The 26,402-nt window shown below is 47.0% G+C and overlaps 2 protein-coding genes across 2 annotated transcripts; both read left to right on the forward strand.

Annotated features, from left to right (window-relative positions):
- Window positions 1–3,439: 3,439 nt before the first annotated feature.
- On the forward strand, window positions 3,440–3,929 carry LOC311323120 (ictacalcin-like; the record flags this gene model as incomplete). The annotated part of the gene is made up of 2 exons (XM_084455281.1): window positions 3,440–3,577; window positions 3,786–3,929. 2 exons carry the CDS (start codon window positions 3,440–3,442, stop codon window positions 3,927–3,929), a joined length of 282 nt encoding a protein of 93 aa, XP_084311407.1.
- A 913-nt stretch (window positions 3,930–4,842) lies between these two features.
- Window positions 4,843–18,482, forward strand: snx27a (sorting nexin 27a). The gene is made up of 13 exons (XM_084455269.1): window positions 4,843–5,369; window positions 7,850–8,081; window positions 8,226–8,418; window positions 8,935–8,999; window positions 9,197–9,301; window positions 9,523–9,601; window positions 9,798–9,961; window positions 12,481–12,570; window positions 13,098–13,247; window positions 13,677–13,805; window positions 14,048–14,107; window positions 14,277–14,325; window positions 15,041–18,482. Exons 1-13 carry the CDS (start codon window positions 5,059–5,061, stop codon window positions 15,106–15,108), a joined length of 1,695 nt encoding a protein of 564 aa, XP_084311395.1. The 5' UTR covers window positions 4,843–5,058; the 3' UTR covers window positions 15,109–18,482.
- The last annotated feature ends 7,920 nt before the right edge of the window (window positions 18,483–26,402 follow it).

Consider the following 26,402-nt stretch of genomic DNA (forward strand, 5'->3'; position numbering starts at 1 on the left):
ATACACAAATTATACAAGGAATCTAATAATCAGTAAAAAATATTTAAAAAATCTGTGAAACAGTAAGTTGCCAACTATTCACAATGATCCCAGCTATTCCCATTGTGTCTAACAATAACCTAGCTAATTAACTAATAGACGAGAAAGACCAAAGACGAGAAAATGACTGGCACCAGAGCAGGCCGTCCTATCTCTCTCCGAGCTGCCTCAGGTCCATGGTGTCCAGCCAGTGAGGGGATGCATTGAGCAGTCTGACGGTGGCAGCTATAGGTGCTCCTCTGCCTGACCAGAGTGTTGTGAAGAGGGTGGGAGACATTGTCCAACATCACACAGACATTGTCCAACATCATTGCTTCTCTATCTGGAAATCTGATGGACAGGTCTGGGTTTAGTGAATGCCAGGAGAACGTTACCTGCCTGACTGCACTGTGCCAACTGTACAGTTTGGTGGAGGAGGGATAATGGTCTGGGGTAGTTTTTCTGGGGTTGGCCTAGGCCCCTCAGTTCCAGTGAAGGGGAATGTTAATGCTTCAGCATGGTTGGATGAGGTTGGTGTGGAAGAACTTGACTGGCTCACACAGAGCCCTGGCCTCAACCCCATCGAACACCTTTGGGATGAACTATGGAGATTGCGAGCTAGACCCTCTCGTCCAACATCAATGTCTGACCTCACAAATGCTCTTCTGGATGATTGGGCAAAAGTTCCCATAGACACACTCCAAAATATTGTAGAAAGCCTTCCCAGAAGAGTGGAAGCTGTTATAGCTGCAAAGGGGGAACCAACTCCATATTAATGCCTATGAGTTTAGAATGGGATGTCATAAAAGCTTCTGTAGGTGTAATGTGTAGGTGGCCCAACAGCCCAATGTTGTCCATAGAGTGTATACACACAAACACACACACACACACACACACACACACACACACACACACACACACACACACACACACACAATAAACAGTATATACATGTAGTGCTACCATGGCTCCAGTGTTTCCATGGTGGAGGGGAAGACCAGGCTCGTGTCTGACTCACCAGCTCGTGGTCTGGACTATGACTCACAACTCCAACCACCAAATTCTGAACTATATCCTGCGGAGGAAGAGAGGATCCGTACACACACACACACACACACACACACACACACACACACGCACACACTAACACACGGAACACACACAGGTTTACCAAGTGAGTCAATGAGGACCAGCCGAACCTATCAAAGCCTATGCACACGTGAGCATCTTTCTCACTCAGCCACGTTCATTGAGAGCAGTTGAAGGGGAACCATGCCTAGTTACCCCACAAAAAGCTCAATGATGCACAAACCCTGGGACAATGTTCAGGAACTGAAAGTGTGGAAAAATTCTGCAGGCCTCTACAAAACTGTTCTTTCTTTCTCTCTCTCTCTCACTCTCTTTCTTCAAGACAATCTTTGATCACAATCACAAATGCTCACAGCAAGAAAAAGCACGGGACACCATCTGACAGTATAATTTGTGTGTGTGCGTGTGTGAACGCATTTACAAAAATAATTTTGACATAATGTACAATACCTCACTTGTGTGTGTGTGCGTGTGCGTGTGTGTGTGTGTGTGTGTGAACCCATTTACAAAAATATTGTTGACATAATGTACAATACCTCACTATACAGCAAACAAATACAATACTTTATCATTCTCCAACCCAATCACTGCTTAGTCACAAAACAAGGCTAGATGATGGTGTGTCCAGTTATGAAACAATACATGTGAAAGCAAAATTTTGGGACATTTTTAAAGAAGTGCTGAAGTGATCTAAATTATACTCCATGACAGTCACAAACAAATGTAATAGCAAACATCATACATAAATCACCATGTATTCCCATGGATGGACAAGAAGACCCATCATACATGTAATTAAATCAGTATATTCAAATAAAAAGAGAATTTATGGTTTATAAATAATGTGATAAAGAACAATGAATGGAGTTAAAAGAGGGGTGTGTCCAGCTAGAAAGAGAGAGATGAAAGGGAGAGAGAAAGAGAGATGATGCATGAGAGAAAGGGGGGAGACAGACAGAGAGATGTTGCATGAGAGAAAGACCGTGAGAGGGTGCATAAGAGAGAGAGAGCATGAGAGAGAGAGAGAGAGAGAGAGAGACTGAAAGATGAGAGGTAGAGGGAGGGGTGAAGGGTGTGGTTAAGTATAAAACAGAGATTACATCCTTCTCTCTGTTACTGACTCTATCATTGACTTTGACTTGCTGCCTCACTTCCACAACCTCTTGGTGAGTAGACTTTGACATGCATAACTCTGCTGCCTCATGTTTAAACTAACTTCCTTCAGTGTTGTTCCATGTAATACTGTTAGAGATCAATATTTTAAATTGTTCTAGTCAAGAACCTTTGATTATGAATGATTTCGCATCACATCTATTGTCTCTTGAAGTTATATTTTCCACCTTGAAGCTCAGTGAGTAAGTGATATTTGGATTTGACTCTTCTGTTTAGTTTTTTTTATGATGCCAAAAAAATGGATAGCATCACTTTGGCATCTCTTCATTAGATTGCAGACTTTGAATTGTACTACAATTCAACATTTACAACTACTATGTGTTAGCCTGTAGTTGTAGTCTTGCTATATGGTCTCTGAGAAAAGCATTAATAGCAAGAACTAAGAGTTCTATTACTTCTAATTTCATCTCCTCACTCTGGCCAGTACACCACTGGCAATTCTGCCCCCTGGCAGTTCCCCGCCCCTACTAACGCAGGACCACATGCACACTCAGGGAGACACAGACAGACATAGGAGAATCCCACATGGAGCATTACTAGCCCTGTCTCTCTATGGGAGTTGTTATTTTGCACAGGACAGGACTTGTACCTATCTCAATACCTGGACCAGGCATAATCACCTGAGAGAGGGCTGTTGCCATAGCAGTACCTGTGGGACGTGCCCTGGAGCCTGGGTTAGAGAGCAGAGGACTCTGTGGAAACCACAGGTTTATTTATATTCAGCTCCATGGAAAATACAGAGAAGAAAAACAGAGAGAGACAAAAGCTATGGAGTAAACAAGTGTGTGTGTGTGTGTGTGTGTGTGTGTGTGTGTGTGTGTGTGTGTGTGTGTGTGTCTGAGTGAGTGAGTGAGTGAGTGAGTGAGTGAGTGAGTGAGTGAGTGAGTGAGTGAGTGAGTGAGTGTGTGAGTGTCTTCACTGTGAGTGAGAGGGAATTGGTCAATGAATTGAATTTGAACAGATTTTCTAATAATTTCCCGCAAAATAATGATGGATGCAGATGAATAATGTCATGTCTCTTAGAAAATCCTTTCTTGGTCCTATGCTTCTCTGCAGGAGGAACTTCTAGTGTTTCTAATATCGGATCTCTTCTCCTCTCTCTCTCTCTCTTTCTTTCTCTCTCTTTCTCTCTCTCTCTGTCCCCTTCAAATCAGTCACCATGTCTAATATCCAGAAAGCTATGTCTCTCCTCATCACCTCCTTCCATAAGTACTCTGGGAAGGAGGGGGACAAGCTGACGCTCAGCAAGGCCGAGCTGAAAGACCTGCTCCAGGCAGAGCTGGGGGAGATGCTGGGGGTGAGTGCATATATTACAAGTCAACCAGCAACAATTGAGTGAAAACCTAGAAATCCACACTGAATTGAAATGAATTTGACATGATAAATAGTGGGACAATCAAAAACACATAGCCTGCACTGTAACTGAATGGTCATATCCCGAATCATGACCTGCTTTCTTGTTGTCCAACCACCTTGCCGCTGCCTGAACTCATCCCGCTTCATAGAAAGCCAGTGACAAGGCAGCTGTGGACAAAATCTTCAAGGACCTGGATTCCAACAAAGACAACACTGTTGATTTCAAGGAATACGTCATCCTGGTGTCCTGCCTCACAGTAATGTGCAACGATTTCTTCATCAGTAAGAAATAGAGCACCACCGCCACCTGTTTGCCATTGAAGAGAACTGCAGGAGACCTCAATTGTGGGGGGGGGGGGGGGCGGCAACAGAGGCCCTTTCATAAAACAATAAAGAGAAGGTAGAATAGTAAATCGAGCTGGTGTCTTTTATTCATTGTGTGGGCTTGTTGTGCGTTGTCTTCCTCCCTAGACAGGGACACCATAGACCTAGGGGGACACTGGCACAGTTGTGCTTTCTTCTCACGCTTTCTTTTCATAATGCCTTTAGTTATAAGGCATTATGAAATAAGTTTGATTTCTAAACTTCCATATCAGTAAATGTATCTCATCAGTCACATCATCAAAGAGGTAAACACTTAGCATCACGACTCAATCATTGCCAGGCTACAGGCCGATGTTTGGTCATATTAAACTTAAATGCTGGCCTAGGATGCTTTTATCCTGATTAACAATTTACCAGAACATTGCACATCACCTCCAAAAGAGCTGTCCATTCAATGACCCCAAAAAGTTGTTTGTGAGTGTGAACAGATGCCATGGTCCCCAAACTCTGATGAAGAATAGCTTTGTAGTAGGTCCTATGTATGCCTACAGTCAACTTACCTCATTTTCTGGAGAGTGATAAGCTATATGTAGCCTAGAATTAGGGACGACAGACATTGACCCATATTTTACAATTAGGGACAACAGACAATGGCCAACTTTATAGCCTAAATTGTAGCCTTGTTCACAAGTAAGCCAAGTATAGGGTATGCACAAGTAGAGCCTCTGACTTTGACTTTTGTACCTAGACTTTGAGTTGACTTCCACATCGAGGAGCTCACTTACATAACAGGCAGGAGAGTGTGCTGATGGGTTTGTGCTTATGACAGCAGACTTCACTGCACTGTAAACAATCATCACCAAAGGCCAAAAAGGAGTAGTTACCGCTCTCAGGCTCGGCTCAGCGCAGAGGAGAGACACTCTTCGGTAGTGTTATGTCAGGGGCGAAAGGGGAAAGCGGGGTCCCGTGATGCGATGGAGGGGCGGGCTCACTGAGTCGGTCTGGAGGAGCTCGTCTGAGAACGCAGGCTACTCGGTGTTGTTTTGAATCTGCTAGACACGGACCGGAGCCTGGAGGGGGTAGGGTTTCGAGTAGAAGATGGCGGATGTTGAAGGCGATGAAATTCGGTCGGCTCTCCCTTCGGCATCTCGTATTGGACCCGGTGTTGGTTCGGTAGTCGGTACCGCAGGCCAGAATGCCACCACGGTGACGTCAGGTCCAAGGGTAGTGAGGATTATCAAGTCGGAATCGGGTTATGGATTCAACGTCCGTGGCCAAGTTAGCGAAGGAGGGCAACTGCGGAGCATCAATGGGGAATTGTACGCCCCTCTTCAGCATGTCAGTGCTGTTTTGCCCGGCGGGGCAGCGGACAGAGCTGGCATATCAAAGGGTGACAGGATCCTTGAAGTGTAAGTCACCTGGCATTAGCTAGCTACTGTATTGGCTTGCAAGCGAACTTGCTACCTTGCATGCTAATCAACGTTAGCCTAGCTCTAGAGTTATATAGCTAGCTAGCGAACGTTAGCCGATCTATTTGAATGTGTGACACCAAGCTAGCCAACGCTAATTAGCCAATGCTCGATAGATAGGTCTAGCTAGACAGACCTAGCTAATCAATTGCACAATGTTTGCTTATCTGTGACCAGTATACATCAACCTATGCTCGCATGCGTCGGCTAGCTAAAATATGACTGAGGTGGCGGCTAACGTTACTCATTCATGAGCAAGTGAGCCAGCTAACTTTCAGCTAACTAGCTAGCATAGCGATTTGCGCAGTGAGCTCTAAGCTAGCGATCTTTAGCTAGCTAATCTCTTGAGCAGCTGATACGTGTCACAATGTTGTTGTCATTAGCAGTCATTAGCATGGGCAGCTAGCTAGTTTGTAGGATGAAATGTCAGATAGGGCCTGCAAATACAATCTAAAACTGAAAGGCATCGCGTGAGTGACAAAACTATGTCCATCAACAAGTCCAATTCATCACACTCACTCAGCAGTTATTGTGTGGTTTACTGTACAATATCGAAAGTTACTTTTTAATAGTCAGTGTGTTTATTGAAGTCAATCACGTTTTCTGGTATTGCCCCTCTCTCATTTTCAATGCCCTCTTTGTGCATATGCGCGCGCGCGTGTGTGAGAGAGTGAGTTTGTCTGGGTGGGGTTGATGGGCAGAGTGAGTTTGTCTGGGTGGGGTTGATGGGCAGAGTGAGTTTGTCTGGGTGGGGTTGATGGGCAGAGTGAGTTTGTCTGGGTGGGGTTGATGGGCAGAGTGAGTTTGTCTGGGTGGGGTTGATGGGCAGAGTGAGTTTGTCTGGGTGGGGTTGATGGGCAGAGTGAGTTTGTCTGGGTGGGGTTGATGGGCAGAGTGAGTTTGTCTGGGTGGGGTTGATGGGCAGAGTTAGTTTGTCTGGGTGGGGTTGATGGGCAGAGTGAGACCCTTGAGACTAGTTGGTACAAAAGTGCTTTGTGTTTTGGCAAGGCCAACAGCTCATGCCAGGAAAAGCCTATTTTAATCAAGCTTCCAGGAGAGAGAATGAACTTTTCCTACCCCAACCCTGGTACAGTTCAGGAGGGTTCAAACTAAGGAGGTTTAGCCTTGGCTATATGTGCACTAGCAGCACACTTGTTTATACGGTATGACCTTACAGGTATTGCAACAGGGGACTATTGTTTTGGACTTGGTTTTAGTCAGAAACTGCAGAATCCCTAGGCTATCCTGTTCCAGTTTCATTAGTTTAATTAGAATTGTGACAGGAATCAGGGTACTTGGAGATTGCCTTGGGCTGTACATGCTAGACTAGCTGGCCTAAGTCAGTGTGTAAGGACACACTGTCTTGGAAAGAGGAACACAAGAGGGACTAAGATTGAGCAAACTTGTCGAGGCATCACATGGGTTTTACCCTGGCCTGTGTTCTCGCATGTGGGTCATATGACCTGTTGTTTTTCATGTGACACATTAACCAGCATGGCTGCTCCAAGCTTCTCAAGAAGTTTGAAATCAAGAAGGAACTTAGTCGCTGACCAGGTTGAACCAGGTTCGTTTCACTGGTGTTGGATAATTGGCTTTTATCTAAATGAGTTGATAGATTGACTACACTTGGCCTGGGCAGTCATGCGATCCATATCACTAGTTGGCTGCAGTCAGCTGTAGCTATATAAGTATTGATTGTACAGTATTAGGCCTATAGGGGCCCAAGTTGTTTTCATTGACTGTCAGTGTTATTTCTTTCAATGTCCTTTGGTGGCAAGCAGGCCGTCTAAATCCATTAGGCTGTAGTTCGACAGATATCTCAATGAACCGCTTGGGCAGAAGGATGACAGTGAGACCAGAGCTGTGCTGCTGAGGAGGGATACCTCCACCTTTCTCTTCCTCCCAGTCTATCCCTCAATCCAAGCAGGGAAAGTCCCCATTCAGCCCTCAGTAACGATGCCTCGGGGTGGATCTCTTTCGCTGCCAGACGCGTCTCCCCTTTCTCCGCCTCTTGTTTGTCTCACTCTAATGTTTGGCATCAGTAAGATGAATAAATGATGATGGAAACGGGGCGTTACAGGCCATGGCGGGCGGGCTGTCCCCTCCTCTGACCTCCCTCCCCTCCTGTCTCCCTGGTTCTCCGGCAGAGAGAGACACCTGATGTCGCTGCCGTCCGGCGGCTACAGTGAGGGGGAGGGAGGCGAAGACTACACTCACAGCAGGATACAGTAGAAAGAGAGACGCGCACACACACACACACACAGCATGATGACAGGAGAGCTCAGTGACAATAGTGAGGCGGACAGGGTACATTTCAACAGCGGAGAAGGGAACACGTGCCAATCGTCCTCTCATTCTACCCCCCCCCCCCCTCTCTCTCTCTCTCTCTCTCTCTCTACTCCCCCTGCTCTTCTCTCCAGCAACGGGGTGAGCGTGGAGGGGGCCACCCACAAGCAGGTGGTGGACCTGATCCGGGCCGGGGAGAGGGAGCTGGTTCTGGCCGTGCTGGCCGTGCCGCCCCAGGAGGCGGACGGGCTGGAGGCGGGCGAGGAGAGCTCTGCCCTGCTCAGCTACGACTACAGCGACAAGCAGGCCGTGCCCATCTCCGTGCCCACGTACAAGCATGTGGAGCAGCACGCCGAGAGGTTTGTGGTGAGTGCAGCGCTCGGAGGGGGGGTTACTGTCACACTCCTCCTCCTCTCCCTCTCTCTCTCTCTCTCCTTCCTCCCTCTGTCCTGTGCTGTAATGGATATCTCCTTCTCGTCTCTGTCACCCCCCCCCCCCCCCCCCCCCCAGGTGTACAACGTGTACATGTCAGGCCGGCAGCTGTGCGCCAAGCGCTACCGGGAGTTTGCCATCCTGCACCAGAACCTGAAGAGGGAGTTTGCCACGCACACCTTCCCCAAGCTGCCCGGGAAGTGGCCCTTCTCCCTGTCTGAGCAGCAGCTGGACGCCCGGCGCCGGGGCCTGGAGGAGTACCTGGAGAGAGGTTAGAGACCAGGGGAGGAGAGGGGGGGTGGGGGTCAGGGGTCTGGAGGAGTACCTGGAGAGAGGTGAGAGACCAGGGGAGGAGAGGGGGGGTGGGGGTCAGGGGCCTGGAGGAGTACCTGGAGAGAGGTGAGAGACCAGGAGACACCGGGAAAGGGGGGCAGGGAAGGGGGTGGGGTTAGACAGCGGGGGGGGGGGGGGGGGGGAGCGAGACAGGAGGAAGAGGGGGGAGAAGCGTTAGCTCTGTCCGTGACGTGCAGATGCAGAGTTGAGGAAGTTGCTAGTCAGCTCGCTAGAGATAAGAGAGAGAGATAAGGCACCACAACCATAAATCTATTTGAAGAAGTGAGAAGGACAACATTTCGCAGTATTACAGCGATGTTCGCCAGAAAGAACAGCCATTTGTGGAATTTGCTGCGGAAGATGCATTGTGAGCGCCCGTTTTCTCTCTCTCTCTCTCTCTCTCTCTCTCTCTCTCTCTCTCTCTCTCTCTCTCTCTCTCTCTCTCTCTCTCTAGTGTGTTCAGTGCGGGTGATTGGGGAGAGTGACATCATGCAGGAATTCCTGTCTGAATCAGATGAGGTGAGTGTCTGTGGTCTGCGTGTGGTTTCCACACCGTGCTGCTCTCTTCTCATAAACCAGTGCTTACCACAAACACACACACACACTCTCACAATACCCATGCTGACACACACACACACACACACACACACGAGTGTAACCCCCTTTCTGATGTGCACACACACTTCGTTTTTACGCCCGGTTGCCATGTTCTGCAGAACTACAATGGCGTCACAGACGTGGAGTTGCGGATAGCTCTGCCGGACAAGACCACCATCTCTGTCCGAGTACGCAAGAACGCCACCACAGACCAGGTTTACCAGGTACCGCCAGTAGCACATTCTCTTTTCTATGTCGATGTCTTTTCTGTACAACCCATGAGAAGAACACTTGACCACAGCGTTCCTTATGCTCTGATCTCACAGTAATGAGTTGAGAGAAATAAGATGTGATCTTTTGATATGCAGCTCAGCTCGTGGGCTCCGTTGTCGTATGACGATGCTCTTCATCACTGGCGTTCTGTGTCCTCCTCCCCCTCCTCCAGGCCCTGGTGATGAAGGTTGGGATGGACAGCATCATGGCCAGCTACTTTGCCCTTTTTGAAGTGATCAACCACTCCTTTGGTAAGCAGCGGATCCATCCATCTGTGTGAGAGGAGAAGGGTTCTGTGGTGTATGCTCTAAGTAGCAATTCTCCTCCCCTCCTTCCATCCCCCCTCACCCCGTCTCCCTCTCTGCCCCCCTCCTTTCCCTCCTCATTTCCTCCCTCTCTTTCTCGCCCTCCTCCTCCATCCCGCCCTCTTCCTATCTCCTTCCACAGTGAGGAAGCTGGCCCCCAACGAGTTCCCCCACAAGCTGTATGTGCAGAACTACACGTCTGCGGTGCCGGGGACCTGCTTGGCGCTCCGCAAGTGGCTGTTCAGCTCCCAGGAGGAGGAGCTCCTCAGGGACAACCCCCTGGCCGTCCACTACTGCTTCCACCAGGTACGGCGTCTGGGCGCCGCGCCCCCCCGGCGTGCTGTAGCCCCCCGCTACACCTAAAGCCCGGTTCACGCACTCTACCACAGTCGAGACGTTTTTTGAATGAGATTTCCATTTAGGGTACAACATTTTTCAGTTTTGTGCGACCGCCGGGTTTGCGACGTCGGAAGTCGCCGACGCTGCCATTTGCGAGACTCGATGTTAGGGATGGTTATCGGGAACCGTTATTTTTTGGTACCAGTACGTCATTGGGTCAGTACCGAAATATCGATGAACTCATTGACAAACGGTGCTGCTATCGGTGTTTAACACGTTCATTTCATAAAATGATTTTTCACGGTGCCCACCCACATCCATTGTATGACCTAAACGGTGGTAGAGCAATTATCAACTTTCTCAAAAGTGCTAGTTTTGTCAACTTTTTGATCTGAACCATTGTATATGATCATAAGTAACCTTAAAGCAGGGCTAAACATGATTTTTCCCTTTACTACTCCTTTAACATTGGCTAGGTTTTAATTCACGTGTCATTAAAGTAATATCTTATCTTAAAAAGAATGCCATTGATGAAAACCCATTAAAAATAAAAACATACAGCCGAAATAACATACATAAATCAAAGAATATATTTATTAGTCAAGCTATCATTTACTTCACACTGGAAGTGGAATGTTAACTTTGCTGTATATATGCCTTGCACAATCTTAACCGGTAACAGTCAGCTAGTTGTCAGAACAGTGTCTTTAGCCTACTTCTCCATTCAAGATGTCTTTATTCGTCACATGTAACGTACGGTGTACAGTCACAGTGAAATGGTACTGCCGGCTCCAAGACTATGCTACAGATAAACTCTTTTTACATTTTAAAATGTACTATTACAAATGAACACATAAGTATTATAAGTATAAAATTAAGCTGTGATAGATAAATGTCTGGATGGATTATGTACATGCTATATATGGAGGGGGGCGAAGGTCATTCAGGAGCCGGATGGCTTGTGGGGAGAAGCTCTTCCTGATCCTCTCCGTGTTCCCCATGTGGGTACTTAAATGACTCAAACACACGACACAATACACTCTGCTGACTTGCACTGAATGGATCAGCCAGGGTTGCATAATCCTGACCTTTTTCAATGTTCTGGTTGATTTTACTAGACAACTTTCAGCCATCAGTTACACCTACAAGCCTAAACAATGATGCAATCAGCCCACACATTATTGAATCATTAAAATACTCAAAGTGCAGTACCAAAGGTCACACTTATAATCTACAAAGGAGCAGGAAGAAAAAGTCTTTCAACAAGAGAGGTGATGTGACTGCTTGCTTCCGCACACACAACTTCAACGCGCGTCATCAAGTCGCCTTTTTTATGGCTTTTCTTTTTTAATGGCTCGAGATCTACCAGCATAGCCTCTGCCATCTACTGGTCGATCGACGTATTTTGCACCCCTGCTGTGTGGAGATGACCATAGGTGAGCTTGCCAATGTGTAAAAAGTAGCATCACACAGGATTACTATATTACAGTGACAGTCCACTATGTAAATGAAGGCCAACTGAGACGGAAAGTCCTATCGACCCAGGCAGTGTATGAGTCCCAAAGTGGTAGAGTAGTATCGATAAGAGTATCGATAAGTATCGGTATCGATAAGTAATATCGGTATTGATACCGGCGGTATCAATAAAATTCTAATGATACCCATCCCTTCTCGACGTGTCAAATCTCACGGAAAGACTAGCGACAGACGTTCTAAAAATGGCTTCTGGTAGCCGCTGTTGTACGCGGACCCGGGCTTTAGACCTACTGCTGCCGCCTCCCACCCGGTGCCAGGTGCCACAGCGTACCATATGGTGCGGCTATGGCATCTGCATCAGCACTGTTAGACCCCCCCCGGTGCCACCAATAGAGTCTTCCTCCTTTTCTCTGCCTTTCAGTCTCAGCATGAAGAGTAAGGGTGCGTGTCCACCGGCGAGCTATATGTACTGTAGATGAACAGCGCCAAGCTTACAGCTTCTTAGAGCGCACTAGAGCCGGAGTTTAGAGCTGGCTAGGCTACCGATGTTTTACACCTACATTAGCAACGAGGGTCGTGTTTGTGCAGACTGCAGATTAATTTAAGCCATGTTAAGATAGCTAGCTAATGTTAGCTAGTGCTAGCGTTCGCTGTCTCTGGAGTTTAGTCAAAAACCGACCGTTGTCCTCATCACAACAGCCTTTTACAGCCTGCACTCTAGCCGAAAAAGTTCAACTTTTTTCAACCGAAATAAAGCCTAGAGCTCATGGCGCTATAGCGCTACAAAGCGCTTGGAACACAGCTCTCGTCTCTATAGCGCCCTAGAGCTCATTACCCATTGTAAACAACGAGAAAACAGCGCCAGCTCTAAAATACAGCTTGTCGGTGGACACACAACCTAATGTCGCACATATATGTCTCCTTCTGTTTGTCTTTCTCTCTCTCTTTCATCTCTCTCTCTCTCTCTTTCATCTCTCTTCATCTCTCTCTCGGTCTTTCCCTCTGTGAAGGCATTGGATGACGTAAAGAAGGGATTCATGAAGACAGAAGACAAGTCCTACCAGCTGCAGAAGCTGGCGGAGCAGAGGAAGATGGCCATGGTGGGTCCCTCCTCCTCTAGTCTCTGTCTAGACGCAATCTCAAGCTGTTGATTCTTAATCAGGTCTACATTTAAGTCATTCGGCAGACGCTTTTATTCAAAGCGAAACGCAACAAGTACATTGTGTCTAGAGCAAGTGTAAACCGACTGTACATCCCAGTCATCGTCGATAAAGTCTTCTATAAAAACAAGTAGCAGGGGTCACAGTGCTCCAGTACGTCATACACATATCTGAGGGCTGGGCATATTCAGGAGCTGATGGTGTCGGTTACACCACTGTGCCAACCTCTCTATCTCAGAGAAGTAGACAGATGGGCCTTTATCTTCACGCAGGAGGCTGACGAAAGCAGTATTTTCGAGTTTTACTACGTTCCGTTCCTGGATCACTGCTGGTCTACAGTTATTTTGTGTACAGTGAGAATAAAACAGCAGCTGACACAGCTCTGTGGGGTGTGATTTACCTGCCTGGGCCATTGACAGCAATCTGTTTTTCCTTCTCAATCTGTGTTTCCCCCCCCCCCCCCACAGTACCTGAGCCTGCTGCGTTCCTGCGAAGGCTACAACGAGGTCCTGTTCCCCCACTGCTCCTGTGACTCCCGAAGGAAGGGCCACGTCATCACCGCCATCAGCATCAACCACTTCAAGCTGCACGCCTGCACCGAGGACGGCACTCTGGAGGTGCACACGTGTGTCTGAGAGAGAGAGAGAGAGAGAGAGAGAGAGAGAGAAGTGTGTGTGTGTGTGTCAGAGAGAGAGAGAGAGAGAAGTGTGTGTGTGTGTGTCAGAGAGAGAGAGAGAGAGAAGTGTGTGTGTGTCAGAGAGAGAGAAACAGAGGGGGTGTGTGTCGGTGCACGTTTTCAGTGTGTGTGTGAGAGAGAGAGAGAGCGAAAGACTGAGGATGTGAGTGTCTGTGTACCTGTGTTTGTAGTGTGCTCCCGCGTGAGCGTGTGTGTGAGCGCGTATGAGCGTGTGTGTGTGTGAGCCCGTGTGTGTGTGTGAGGCCGTGTGTGTGTGTGAGCCCGTGTGAGCCTGTGTGTGTGTGTGTGTGTATATATATCATTATATATATCATGGCTATATGTCCTGATGTTCTCTGACCCCTCTCAGAACCAGGTGATAGCGTTTGAGTGGGGCGAGATGCAGCGCTGGGACACTGACGAGGAGGGCATGGCCTTCTGCTTCGAGTACGCCCGGGGCGAGAAGAAACCTCGCTGGGTCAAGATCTTCACTCCATACGTAGGTCCCAACTTCAAGCACCAAGTCTCCGGTTCACTCACACTGCTGCATATCCCAGCGACGCGTACACACAGAAGCTACTCACAAAGCACACACTGTTGTAGGAAAGAGTAACACAGGGAAGTTATGAGGGTGTGGATTTGTTTGGTCTAATTATCACGTAATTTATCTTTATTTGTGTGTGTGTGTGTGTGCGTGTGTGTGTGCGTGTGCGTGTGCGTGTGTGTGTGTTGTCGTCCCAGTTCAACTACATGCACGAGTGCTTTGAGAGGGTCTTCTGTGAGCTCAAGTGGAGGAAACAGGTAAGGACCACACCCCTTCCTCTCCACAGTAAACACGCATTCTCCGGCACATTCTATCTCATCCATTAGCCCAGACAACAATAGCTTGCTTAAGAAAAAAAAAAAAGTTACAATTTACAAAATGGCCGTTCTTATCGCTCCACCCTAACCTGCTCTCTCTCTGTTCCAGGTCGAGGAGGAAGCCTCTGATAAAGACAACAAAAACTGCAGCGACAACGGTACCTTTTACTGCCGGCGAACTTCCTAAAGGCCGTCCACAAACAGAAATACCTAGAAAAAAAAGATGGCTTATCTCCCTCGTGTGTAGGAGGAAAAAAGAGGACATTAGCGATTCATCAGGTTTATTAATCGGCTGTACTCTCACACCACAGCAGCTTGACTACAAACATTTTACTGTTCGGACAGTTTTACAATTTCCGTTCCAATTGCCCTTGGGTCCAATAAAGAAGTAGTGTATTGTGAGCAGTTCTGCCCACGACACACACACACACATATACACACACACACACACATAGCTGTGTGACAGTAGAACGTAGTTAATCATCTCCCAGGGCTACTGAAGGGGAGAGCACTTGGACAGGTGGATGTACCAGCAGGGAAGAACAACCATGTGTTATAGCACAAGCACGTGTCTCTCTCCAGACACCCACCATAGATATGTGGGTAGAGAGAGGAAATGAGAGAGAGACCGAGAGAGAGAGAGAATGAGAGAGAGAGAATGAGAGGCATTTGGCCTCCAGGAGATCCAGTACTGTGAGAAAGACAGAGGCACACGGAACAGCCCAGGCCTGGCAGGTAGAGTGTAGAGTGGATCTATTCTTCACAGTGGCAATGGAGAAGTTCTCCTGTTTCTATTGAGCAACGTTAGAAGTGTAGAGAAGAAAGACGATACCCATTTTGTTTGCTTATGTTGGTCCGTCTCACCCGTTCCAGAGTACCTCCCCCCTCTGGAGACACCGAAGGGATGGCGCCATCTAGGGGGCGAGATCGCCACCTCCTAAGACCTCCCATCAGCCAGAACCATAGGACTGGGTCCACTCATGCCATCACAGCCACTACAGACCCCAAGACAGCGCCATCCGCTAAACCATCCCAGAACCGACTGAGGCTGCGGTCCGGTCAACAACAACAACAAAAAGTCAACAACTGGAACCCCATCTGGAGACGCACTCCAACGCAGGGCCACACACAGCCAGGAGAACAACGCAGGAGAAACAAGAGAACAAGCTAAACTGAACATTAACGTCATTCACTAGATGTTCATAGGACGGCCTAGAACCTTTTTCCTCCATGCATCACCTCTCTTGACGGGGGGCGGGACACTGCTAGCAGAGTTCAGCAACCCCACCGGTTTAGGACACAGAACAATGCAGCGCGATTGATTGGTCAGTTTTACGGCAGCCTGCGACGCCATTGGACAAAGGGAGCGCCTTGACGCAGCGAGCAAGCCTGCCAAGCACCCGGCAGCAAGCCGACTTCTGCGAACCTGATTGTGACGGCCGGTTCTGCGACGCCATGGGCTCCGGCCGACGCGTCAACGTGCCTCTGGTCTGCTGAACTATGATATGAGATGCTGGAGAACGAGAGAGAGAGGGAGGGAGGGAGGGAGAGAGAGGTGGGTTGACTTTCACTGGCGGAGAAAATGGGGGAGAGGGAGAGAAAGAGAGCGTGGTTTTCACTGATGCTGGACATTATCAGAAAGATTGTTTTCTCTGTCCAAGGCTTTCGAAACAAACGACTTGGTTCACCTAAAGCATAGAAGACTGGGAATATTTGAGGGGGGAATATTTGTTCATGATTACGGCTGTGTTATCATTTGGATACCTGCTTATAGTGTTCGATTAATATAAGAGCTAAAACCTAATTCTTTTCTATTAGTCTAGCAGAGGCATAACGGGGACATTGTGGCTGATTGTCCCGTGTCGAGTTTTCACATCGTCTAACCAATCTAACATGCGCTAGTCAGGAATGATGTCTCAACAACAACACCCTCATTTTTAGAAAACACCGCCCTTTGAAATGTGCATTTCAATGGATCGGTCAGGAATGGAACGTTTTTCTATCTTAGCTGTCACTCTGGGTTTGCCCTCCCGAGGAACTAGACGCCATGGTCAGTGAGAGGAACTAGACGCCACGGTCAGTGAGAGGAACTAGACGCCATGGTCAGTGAGAGGAACTAGACGCCACGGTCAGTGAGGGGGACAGGCTGTCGCTGTTGTGTGCACAAGGCAGCGCACTTCCCTGCGCGGCCAGCAGAGGGCAGCAGTGTGCAGTGTTTCCCAGTATTGAGCGGGCTGTGTGACTTCTCCCCTGGGCTGTGTAGCTCACCCTCTTGAGTACTGCTCTGCGGTTTGTCTATTAACCGAGTCAGGGGGACAGATGGTGCGTGTGTGTGTTTGTTATATAGAGTACAGGGGAGAGTGTTAAAGCGCGGGTGGTCCGCATACAGAGCAGGTAGAGTGGTGCTGCTTGTCCTGCGGCCCCTCGTTGCACCTCATCGAACCCAAGAGGGAACAGTATTAGATTGTCAGCCGGCGTGCGTGTGCGTGTGTGTGTGTGTGTGTTGGCGTTTCCCTCAGTATTGGAGAGAAGGCGGAGCGTGGCGGGGGACAGCTGACAGGACAGGGCCGCGAGGGCGGCAGTTTGGACAGAAGGAGACGGAGCGTAAATATTTACTCGCCTCGCGCCAACGCTCACACAGGCCCTTAACCCTTAACAGCTCCGTTGGCTTCCCCCACACTGCGTACCCCACCCCGTCCTCTCTACCCCATGCACTCCTCTATCCTGCTTCCTGTCCTCCATTACCCCCCCCACTCTCCACCCACACCCCGTCTCCTCCCCCCTTAACTGTCACGACCAGAAGTGTGACAGGTCCTGTTGACGTGGCTCTGAGCACGGCTGCCTGGTTCTCTGAATGTAACATGTCTCCACCATGTCTGTTGGAGCCTTATAGATGTCCGTGGAGAGAGGCCGAAGAGATGCCCGTGCCTTTCCGACGGCCAGAGTAATGGCCTAATCTCCAGAAGGATGCTATGAGCATAGTTGGTGCTAGGGACGAGGCGTGCGTTATTGTCGGAGAGTGTGCGCACCTGCGTGCGGGAACGTGTGTGTGTGTTTGTGTGTGGTTGGCTTCCCATCAGGCTCGATATGCGGTTGCTGTGGCAGCTCCGCAACAGCAGAGCATGCTGGGTCTGATTTCAACCCCGTCATCAGACTTGAGTCACCCGCCCTGGCATCATCACGCCGGCGCTCTTTCATGTTTATGGGGCCGTGTCTTTGTGAAATAACGTTTGACAGACTTTGCTGTACAGCTCTAGACCTTAGCTCTACTGTATGTAAGCTCTCTTTGTGGGGAACACACACACACACACACACACAATTGGATAGGAGTGAGGTGTCATGGTCGTGGGGGGGTTCATCGTCATGGTAACAGGAGTCTGAACACACAGGCGTCTGTGTGACTCATCCTTTGCTCAGCGCGATGACGCCATCGGCGCTGTCAACATACGCCGACGCCAACGTGTGACTGGCGTGAGGCAGAAGCTGTAAGAGAACCGCCGGGAGGCGTTCCTCCCACCTGGGCTAGAATGTATCCGGAAACACGCCCCCTCTGTATTTGGTTTGCGGTGTTACGAGGTCAGTGTGCTCAGCTGAGAACAGCTCAATCCTGTTGACTCAGCCACTGCATTTACGAGCCTGAGCTAAACGCTGTTTTATAGACGCCAAACGCTCACTCGCCACGCCCGCCCCAAGGTCGTGACCACGTGCTTTACATCGGAGCTGGACGTTATTAAATGACTAACGTGGAGATGGGTGTTAAGTGCTGTTTTATGAGTGTTAGCCTTTGCGTATGTATCTGTTTTTGTACGTTATGTTTCGGGCAGAGCAGGGCTTTTTTCTGTTCCATGGCAAGTAGGCAGCAACATTCAAATCTAGACCTCGTTTGTCTTCGTTTTTCAGCATAACTTGTAAATTATTGCTTACAAAAAAAGAAAAAGGAAAAAAAATGGCCGTTGGATAAAAATGCACTCTTTCTCTAACTGAAAACTTTAATTTATTTCAGCAAATTGTTTTAAGCTGTGGGAAATCATCGTATGCTAAAGTTGCCACTGTCAACTTGTGTGTGGGGAGGGTATATGGGGAAGTGGGAGCTAACTATTCATCCAGTCAAACTACGGAAGTCAAGCAGTGTTTGCATTTACTCATCAAACTAAAGACATTAATTAACAACAGATACTGAAACACAAAATGGAAAGTTTTATATCCTAAAAAAATAATAAAGGTTTACTAACCAATGTAAAAAGGAAAAAAAAACAGGTTTGAAAATGTCATGTAGAGTAATAAATTGTAACATTATTTTAAATAAAATGATATATTGAAGAAAAAGGATTTTGACTGGGTTGCCTTTGTGCTTGGAGTACTGTACTGTATGTGGGTGGCCCCGGGGGCTCAGTGGCTTGGGGCGCGTACCATGTAAAGGCTGGTCCTGGGTTTGAATCTGGCCCGCGCCCTGTGCTACATGTCTTCCTCTCTCTCTCTCTCTCTCTCTCTCTCTCTCTTTCTCTCTCTCTCTTTCCCACCTTTCCTGCCTGTCCTTGCACTGTCCTACCCCAATAAAGCAGAAATGCCCTAAAAATATAAATTAGTGACTAAAAAAGTGTTGTGTGTTGACAGCCTGTGTGCTACAGGTTTCCCGTCAGAGGGTAAAGACAGCAATAGGGATCCTGGACACATCCACTGGCATTCTGAACACAGTCAGCAATTACCTCTATTACTGTAGTTGTTGGAATGCCTCGTTAGCGTCTGTCACTTTGATAAACTACTCAGTTGGTCTTCATTATTGCATGGATCCCGGCTGTGCGCTGGAGGTCTTCATCGTCCTACTGGGGTGATCAGTAACTGTCCTGCCTTCTGGGATGTCTCTTTTTAGCCAGACAGGAGCTTTATAAATCTTGCCAGGATCGGGCCCACCTGCTCCTGTGGATGGGAGCACAGGCAGTGGGAGAAGGTCCACCCAGGCCAGGCACATTTCATCTATTGAAAAACTGTCCAACTGAGATGGTATTATGGGCACTTGCGGCACATCTATTTATTAGCAGTTGTTCTGAGCCCAAGGCCTCGTCACCAGCCCGCTCAGACTCACCAGGGCAGCCGGCAGGTCCAATGAACGGCTCGTCTGAGAGAGGTGAAATAAGGACAGACCAACCCCAGAACCGTACCTGCTTCCTGCACCGCTAGAGATGGGACCTCATAAGACGGGTGAACGCCCACTCAGTCTGATCTCCGTGAGGGCGGTAGACGAATGAACGTTTCTGTCGGGCTTAGTTTTTAGTCTTTTAGAATCACAGCTCGTAGGAGGACAGCCCCCCCTGTTATCCTTGATTGGTCCTGCTGGACCTGAACTAATGACTGGGTTTGGTTTTCTCATTGTGGTGGAGTTATCTGATTGGCTCAGGCGCAGGCTGGAGGGTTGTGTGTCAGGTGAGGACTGGAGCTGTCAGCAGAGCATGTCTAATCTGTCTGGGGAGGAAGGGAATTCAGATTTGCATAATGAGAGCAGAGCTCAATTATTACTGTACTGTATGAACATATTAATTGTCTGAGGAATTGGGGTGGGGGGGGGGGAAGAAGAAATTGGCTGTTTTGCTTTGAGAACCAACCAACTCTTAATTAAGATATAGTTTCATATGCAGTAGTTGCTTTACCAATGGACGTACTGTAGTACTACTATGCTGTAGCACTGTAAATGATTCTTTTAAAATTATTAATTTTTAGATTTATTAGTGCTTTGTGTTCCTACCACATCTACTTCAAAGTCCTAGAGCATCTTTTTAGCCTGAGCTAATTTATCCTAGTTAGTTAATACAAAGACAAAATATATATATCAAGCCTTGCTAACCCATGAAAAAAAAAAATTAAGCCAAAAAAAATGCAGTTAGAGTAATACATTTTAACATTAATAAAATGATATATTGAAGAAAACATTTTTGTTTGTGCTGTCTAAGTGTACATAATTCTAAGAAAATTATTAGTTATTAGGTTTATTAATGTGTCATGTTTATAAAGAGATACATTGAAGAGGTGATATATAAAGTTCCTACTGCATCTTTCAGCCCTACCTAAATAACAAGGTTCAGACTTGGGCAGCGAAGAAGACGGCTCTACCAGTCAACTGACCAGTGCTGTAAGAACTGCCCAGCCTTGACTTCAGAGGTTGAACATCTACGACCCATGACAAACGCCCCATGTCCACTTAACCTTGTGACCACAGTGCTCAGGTCTGGAGGGCCGATGGTCAGCATGCTGAGTGGAGATGGCCTGGCAGGCTTAATCAAGGCTAACGACGCGCCCCCCATATGGGACCAGCAGGGTGTGGGCATCAATCACGGGGCTGGAGCAGGTCTCCCTCTCCCGGCTTCACGTCAGCGCTATCGACCAGAGCTGCTGGCCCCTGGTAATTAAAAGCCATTGATCGGCCCCAGCTGCACAACACTGGGGAGTATGAATACAGTACAGAACTGTCTATGGAGGGAGACAGTGTCGTGAATGAGATGGTGTGTGCTTGTGTGTGTGTGTGTGTGTGTGTGTGTGTGTGTGTGTGTGTGTGCTGCATGGCAAGCTAAAAGAATTCACCCAACTTGATTGATACATTTATGTGTCCAGTAAATGTAATGTGTAGCACTTATTTATTATTACACACACATTTGTGTTACAGTGTGTGTGTGTGTGTGGGCGTGTGTGACTGGATTTCCTATAAACCACACGCATGCTCCTCCAGGTATTGTGTTTGAGGCTGTTTATAGGACTGCAGGCTTTTATGGCATCTGCATGTTTTCGTAGAGACAGCGCCTCTAGATATGAAATTGCCGGCCCATTCACACGTCTTCAAACGGGCGGAGAGGGAATGTGTTTCCAGGCAGTTACACATCTGAACAAATAACCTCCGCTGCTCCGGCTCCACTCGCTCTCATTAGCTGAAGAGAGAGAAAGAACAACTGATTGATTCAGAACACACACACGCGCACAAACACACACACATGCGCACACGCGCACAAACACACACACATGCGCACACGCTCACAAACACACACACATGCGCACACGCTCACAAACACACACACACATGCGCACACGCGCACAAACACACACACATGCGCACAGATTCTCATCTACTCTCCCATTTTTTCCATGTGAGTGAACACAGTATATCTGAAGGTCCCCAGAATGCTAACGCTGCACATTTATCAACCTCTGAGAGACGAGGGAGAGAGAGTGTGAGAGAGAGAAAGCTAGTGAGAGAGGGAGACGAGGGAGAGAGAGAGTGTGAGAGAGAGAAAGCTAGAGAGAGAGAGAGGGTGAGAGAGACAAGGAGAAGAGAGACAGAGAAAATTAGCTGGTCAGACAGATTAGATGTGGCTGCACCAAGAGACGGGGCAGTCCATACTATAAATACAGCACTGCCTCTCTGCCTGACACACTGACTGAGTGACACACTGAGGCCCACACACACACACACACACACACCCCATAAAGCTCACACACTAAACCACATAGCACTCATTAAATATCAGTATCAGAGTCAGTGCAGCAGCCTGGAAAGACATGATACTGCCAGAGAAAAAGATACACAAATACATATGTACAATACATACAGTACATGAATATATAAATGCATACATACATACAGACATACATATTGTGCATACATACATACATACGTACATACATACATGCAGTACGATCTATACATGTACAATATCTGAACGCATCTGTAGGACCTTCCTACCTGCTGCTATCAGATTTTTAATGGCGGTATGCCAACTGATATTTTAGATTGACATTTTAGATTGAACTGACTTCTTAGATTCTGATATCATTGTATTCTACCACACTTTTATATAGTGTTGATCGTACCTTATGAATGTCCTCGTGTAAGCCTTTGTGTCTTTTACATTTTTTTATTGTGTTGTCTCATGTTTTCCTGGCTGCCCCCCTGGAGGCGGACTGCTCGTCCCAGTGCCAGTACTCCCTTTATTCACATGTTGGTGTTTATCGGCTGTTATCAGCAAATGATTATTACATTCTGAATTTCTACAGTCAATAAAAGATACTAGGAGATATTGCTGAGGTTCAAAACATACATTTATTTAATCAATGGGATACCCATCTAATTACAATAATTAGATAAATTCACCAGGCCTGGATGCTGATGTAACTTTGCTAAGCTTTTTGTCTTTAACAATGAGCCAGTTGTTATAGGAACAAAAATACAGCATTTGATCCTTTGACCAACAGTTGGGCCATTTATCTTGACTCACGTTATTGTTAACATTGTAGTTGGCTGTGGTAGCAGTGGTGGTAGTAGTAACATTAGTTATGGTTTTGCTGATGCTAATGTAACCAGGGCTCCTTTGCAGATTATCTATGTGATCTCTTTGTGTTGCCCTTTTGGAGCCAGGCTGACATTATTGTAAGGCTAATGTAAGCACTGGCTTTAATGCAAAGTATTTCACATTTGATCGATAGAAGGCTACCATGACCATGGAAAACCAGTGGCAAAGTCCTGAGGATGTTGGCAAAATGGTATGTTCCAGAGCACCCAACGCATAAGCGCCTGCTTAGGGTCCGTTCCCGTGGCCACCAGAGGGTCCCCAAGAAGAGGGCGCTTGAAATGTCCCACAACAGAGCTGGAAACGGCCATATCTCGAGATGGGAAGGTCACAGAGACAGGGTTTGGACTGGACCAAAGTTCTCGGCCTACCAAGCAATACCAGCAATACGAAACATGTCCCGTTCGGACGCGCACACAGAGCTCCACCTCCACTCCAGCTCCCACATCGGGGCGCTAGAGACACGGGGTCTTCGCGGGGGGGAAGAGCCCGGAGTGCACCGAACTGTACCCTGCCGACTCCGACCCTAGGGGGGGCGCCACAGAGCCCACAGAACATAGTCGCCTTCACCTCCATTGTCAAAGGGGGGGTGGGGTACTTTGGACCAACATAGCTTGGCACGGGGTCTTTGCTGGGGGGCTCCGGGGGGAGGAAGGGGGGGGCCTGGAGGGGGCCCCGTCATACGTTTTGCTCTCAGATGTGTGTATGCTGTTCTGTCTTAAAGGGCAATGCTCGTTTTTGACAATCTGGACCTTATTTACGACATATTATAAGAAGTTTGACTCACGGAGATCACTTTTGTGTAGTTCGGAGGCCTATAGAAGAAATTTAAAATCCAGCGCGAGCCAGTATATCCATGTAATGACGGTGATCGGGGCACCGAGAATGCAGTTTCTCAAAATCTATTTTCGGCCGCTAAACGGTTGTTTTCATCAATCAGATTGGATGAATCGACAGTTGAGATTCCTCAACGCGAGGCATTGTTGTGGTTTTCAAATACGGGGTCTTTAGTCTCTGTAATATGATCTTTACACGCCTTTCCCCACTTGCTCCAGCACGCATGCGCACAGGCCAGCGCGCAGACTGGCTATTCTCCGGCTACACTCGCGCTCACATTCTCTGCGCTACGATCGTTGTTGGTGCCGAGAATATTGTCGTCGTCATTCGTCAGCAACAATCCGATCGTAGCGCAGAGAATGTGAGCGCGAGTGTAGCCGGAGAATAGCCAGTCTGCGCGCTGGCCTGTGCGCATGCGTGCTGGAGCAAGTGGGGAAAGGCGTGTAAAGATCATATTGGATTTTAAATTTCTTCTACAGGCCTCCGAACTACACAAAAGTGATCTCGGTGAGTCAAACTTCTTATAATATGTCGTAAATAAGGTCCAGGTTGTCAAAAACGAGCATTGCCCTTTAAGAGTTTTTATTATTTTATGTGTTTATATGGGAATGTATTGGGAATGTATGAGTTTTATCTTTTAGCGCTTTTGTAGCCTACTTTGAGGCCTGCCTGTGCAGACCAAGGTTATAATAGTTTTGCTTTTTTTAATTAGTTTTTATTGTTATATTGTTTTAACTTTTTGTTTTCAATTTCAGTTTAGATTTAATTCGTTTTTAAAGCATCTGTGCTACTTTAGTTAAGTTTTTTTTTGTTGAAAATGCTTAGTTTTAATGTAGTTTCAGTGCAGTTTTCTTCACACCTGGTTTTCATTTTAAGTTAATTTTCGTTAACTATAATAACCTTGGTGCTGATTATTGCTGTAACAGACAAGGACCACATTGGAAATAAATCTCAAACAGTGTGATGCATGTGATGGTTGTGACCAAATTCGCTTTTTAAACCTGTGTATTTTAACATCTGTTAAATTAATTAATTAATTAATTCATTCATTCAGACTTGCTAAATATGATCAGCTTTTTGTATTTGTTGTCTTTCTTGACTTTTGTAGAGGAAGATGGCGAATCCATACTATGCAGAGGTCTCTCTCTCCACCGCCCACCCCACCCTGCACACATACACACACACACTCACTCACACACACTCACTCACACACACACACACACACACACACACACACAAACACACAGTCACGCAAAAGCATGCACACATACAATTGTTATTGCTTTTTCGACAAAGATCTAATAATGACCTGTTTTATCTTTTTTGAATTGAAGGAAGTTCTGTGACATCCAGTTGTTACACACACACACATACACACACACATTCCTGTTACTCACACTGTAGCCTAACTGGGCTTTTTTTTTATATACAGTATATATATAATGAAGATAAACCACACATTTTTCAATTATGCTGGGTCCATCATTTAAACAATTGTTTCATAAATCAAGTGATTTAGGGTTATTTTTGATAAAACTGAGGTTGGGGTCTCCCTTAAAATAAATCTTTGTGTAAAAAAACATGCCTGCATATATTGACTTTTTAGCTAGTTGAGCACGTAACCACCTTTATTTATTTAAAATACCCACTTTGAGGGGAAAAGAAAGAAAATAATTAGCATGACTTTTAATTGATATTTCAACAGTTCAGTTCAACCATTACAAATTTTTAATAGTGTTAAACGTGTGTTATTAGATACAGTGCTGAAAAAAAGAAAAAATAATGACTTAATTTTGAAAAGTTACAACATGCAAATGGCACAGATTGAGCGGAGTGGCCTGTGGTGTATAGTATTATGCCGGCTGGCTGAGTTATGCTTGTCTGAGCAGCTATCTCCTGCTTCTGTCCCTCATAAATCCGGTGAATTACTGAGCATGCCCTCTCTCCTCCATTAACCCCCCTCCTCTGCATCCCTCCCCCACTCACACCGCTTCTCCCCTCCTTCCTGAACGAGTGATCAATTAAGACCCTGTCCGGTTTACTCTGTATGTCAGCACTTTCTCCCCCTCTCCCTCGCTCCGTCATGTTTCTCCTCTTTCCTGTACCAGGCCCAGCGTCAACCCAGAGACCAAGCAGGCAGGGATGGTAGAAAACAACACTTTATTTCAGGGATTGGGAAATGCTTTGAAGGTGTGTGTGCGTGTGTGTGTGTTGTCACAGAGTCCCAGCACAAGGTTTCAACTCAACCCCAAAAGAGGAAATGTCACATGAGAGAGAGAGCAAGAGAGAGAACTAGAGAGAGATGAAGAATGAGGTTGTTCAAGAGCAGCTGCCCCATGGTCTTCTAAATAACTGTCATATACAAAGATTTGAGTACACTTGTATATTGGATATAGAAAGAGTTACATTATCAAATATAATATTGTATATTATTATATCGTATCAAACTCATGACAGGTTATTCTGTCTCTGTTGCTCACCCTTCATACAGTACAGTACTGGTCTAATAGAACAAAAGGTTATTCCTTTCATTAAACAGATATTAAGACTAAATGAAAGATGAGACACCAATTTGATTTCTCTGCTCCTCTGTCCATCTCTGAAGATTCTAGATTGTTCCGAGGTCCGTGGAGCTCCCTGAACTCCACTAGGGACAACTGTTTTTTTTACCTCTCACTCTCTGTTACCTCTCCCTCCTCCTCCCCAGCTCACACCTCAGTAAACGATGCCGTCTTTCCTCAATCTTTTTTCAGGACGCGAGGCCGAGGGGCTATCTTCTCCCTGCCAGTAAATAAAACCAGCCGATATGTCGAAATTATTTATCTGGCTCCATCTCTCTGTCTATTCCCCTCTGTAACTCACTTTGCCTACCTACCTCTACCTACCTCTACCTCTCTCTCTTTTTCTCTCTCTCTCTCTCTCGCTCTCCCTCTCTCTATATATCTCCACCCCCCCCAGTCTTCCCAATCTCCAGATGCATTGTTCCATGCTCTTCTCATTAACTTGCCCTTCCCACTCACCTTCCCCCTTGGAGAAAGCCTTTTAATTTCACACAACCCATTTCACCC

This window comes from Borostomias antarcticus (genome assembly GCF_949987555.1).
Source record: "Borostomias antarcticus genome assembly, chromosome: 21".
Lineage (NCBI taxonomy): Eukaryota > Metazoa > Chordata > Actinopteri > Stomiiformes > Stomiidae > Borostomias > Borostomias antarcticus.

Excerpts from the sequence above, each read along its gene's own strand:
- snx27a (XM_084455269.1), top strand. The coding sequence starts at position 5,059 with ATGGCGGATGTTGAAGGCGATGAAATTCGGTCGGCTCTCCCTTCGGCA. Across the intron at positions 5,370-7,849 it reads GGTGACAGGATCCTTGAAGT|CAACGGGGTGAGCGTGGAGG; the intron begins GTAAGTCACCTG and ends TCTTCTCTCCAG. Across the intron at positions 12,571-13,097 it reads AGCAGAGGAAGATGGCCATG|TACCTGAGCCTGCTGCGTTC; the intron begins GTGGGTCCCTCC and ends CCCCCCCCACAG.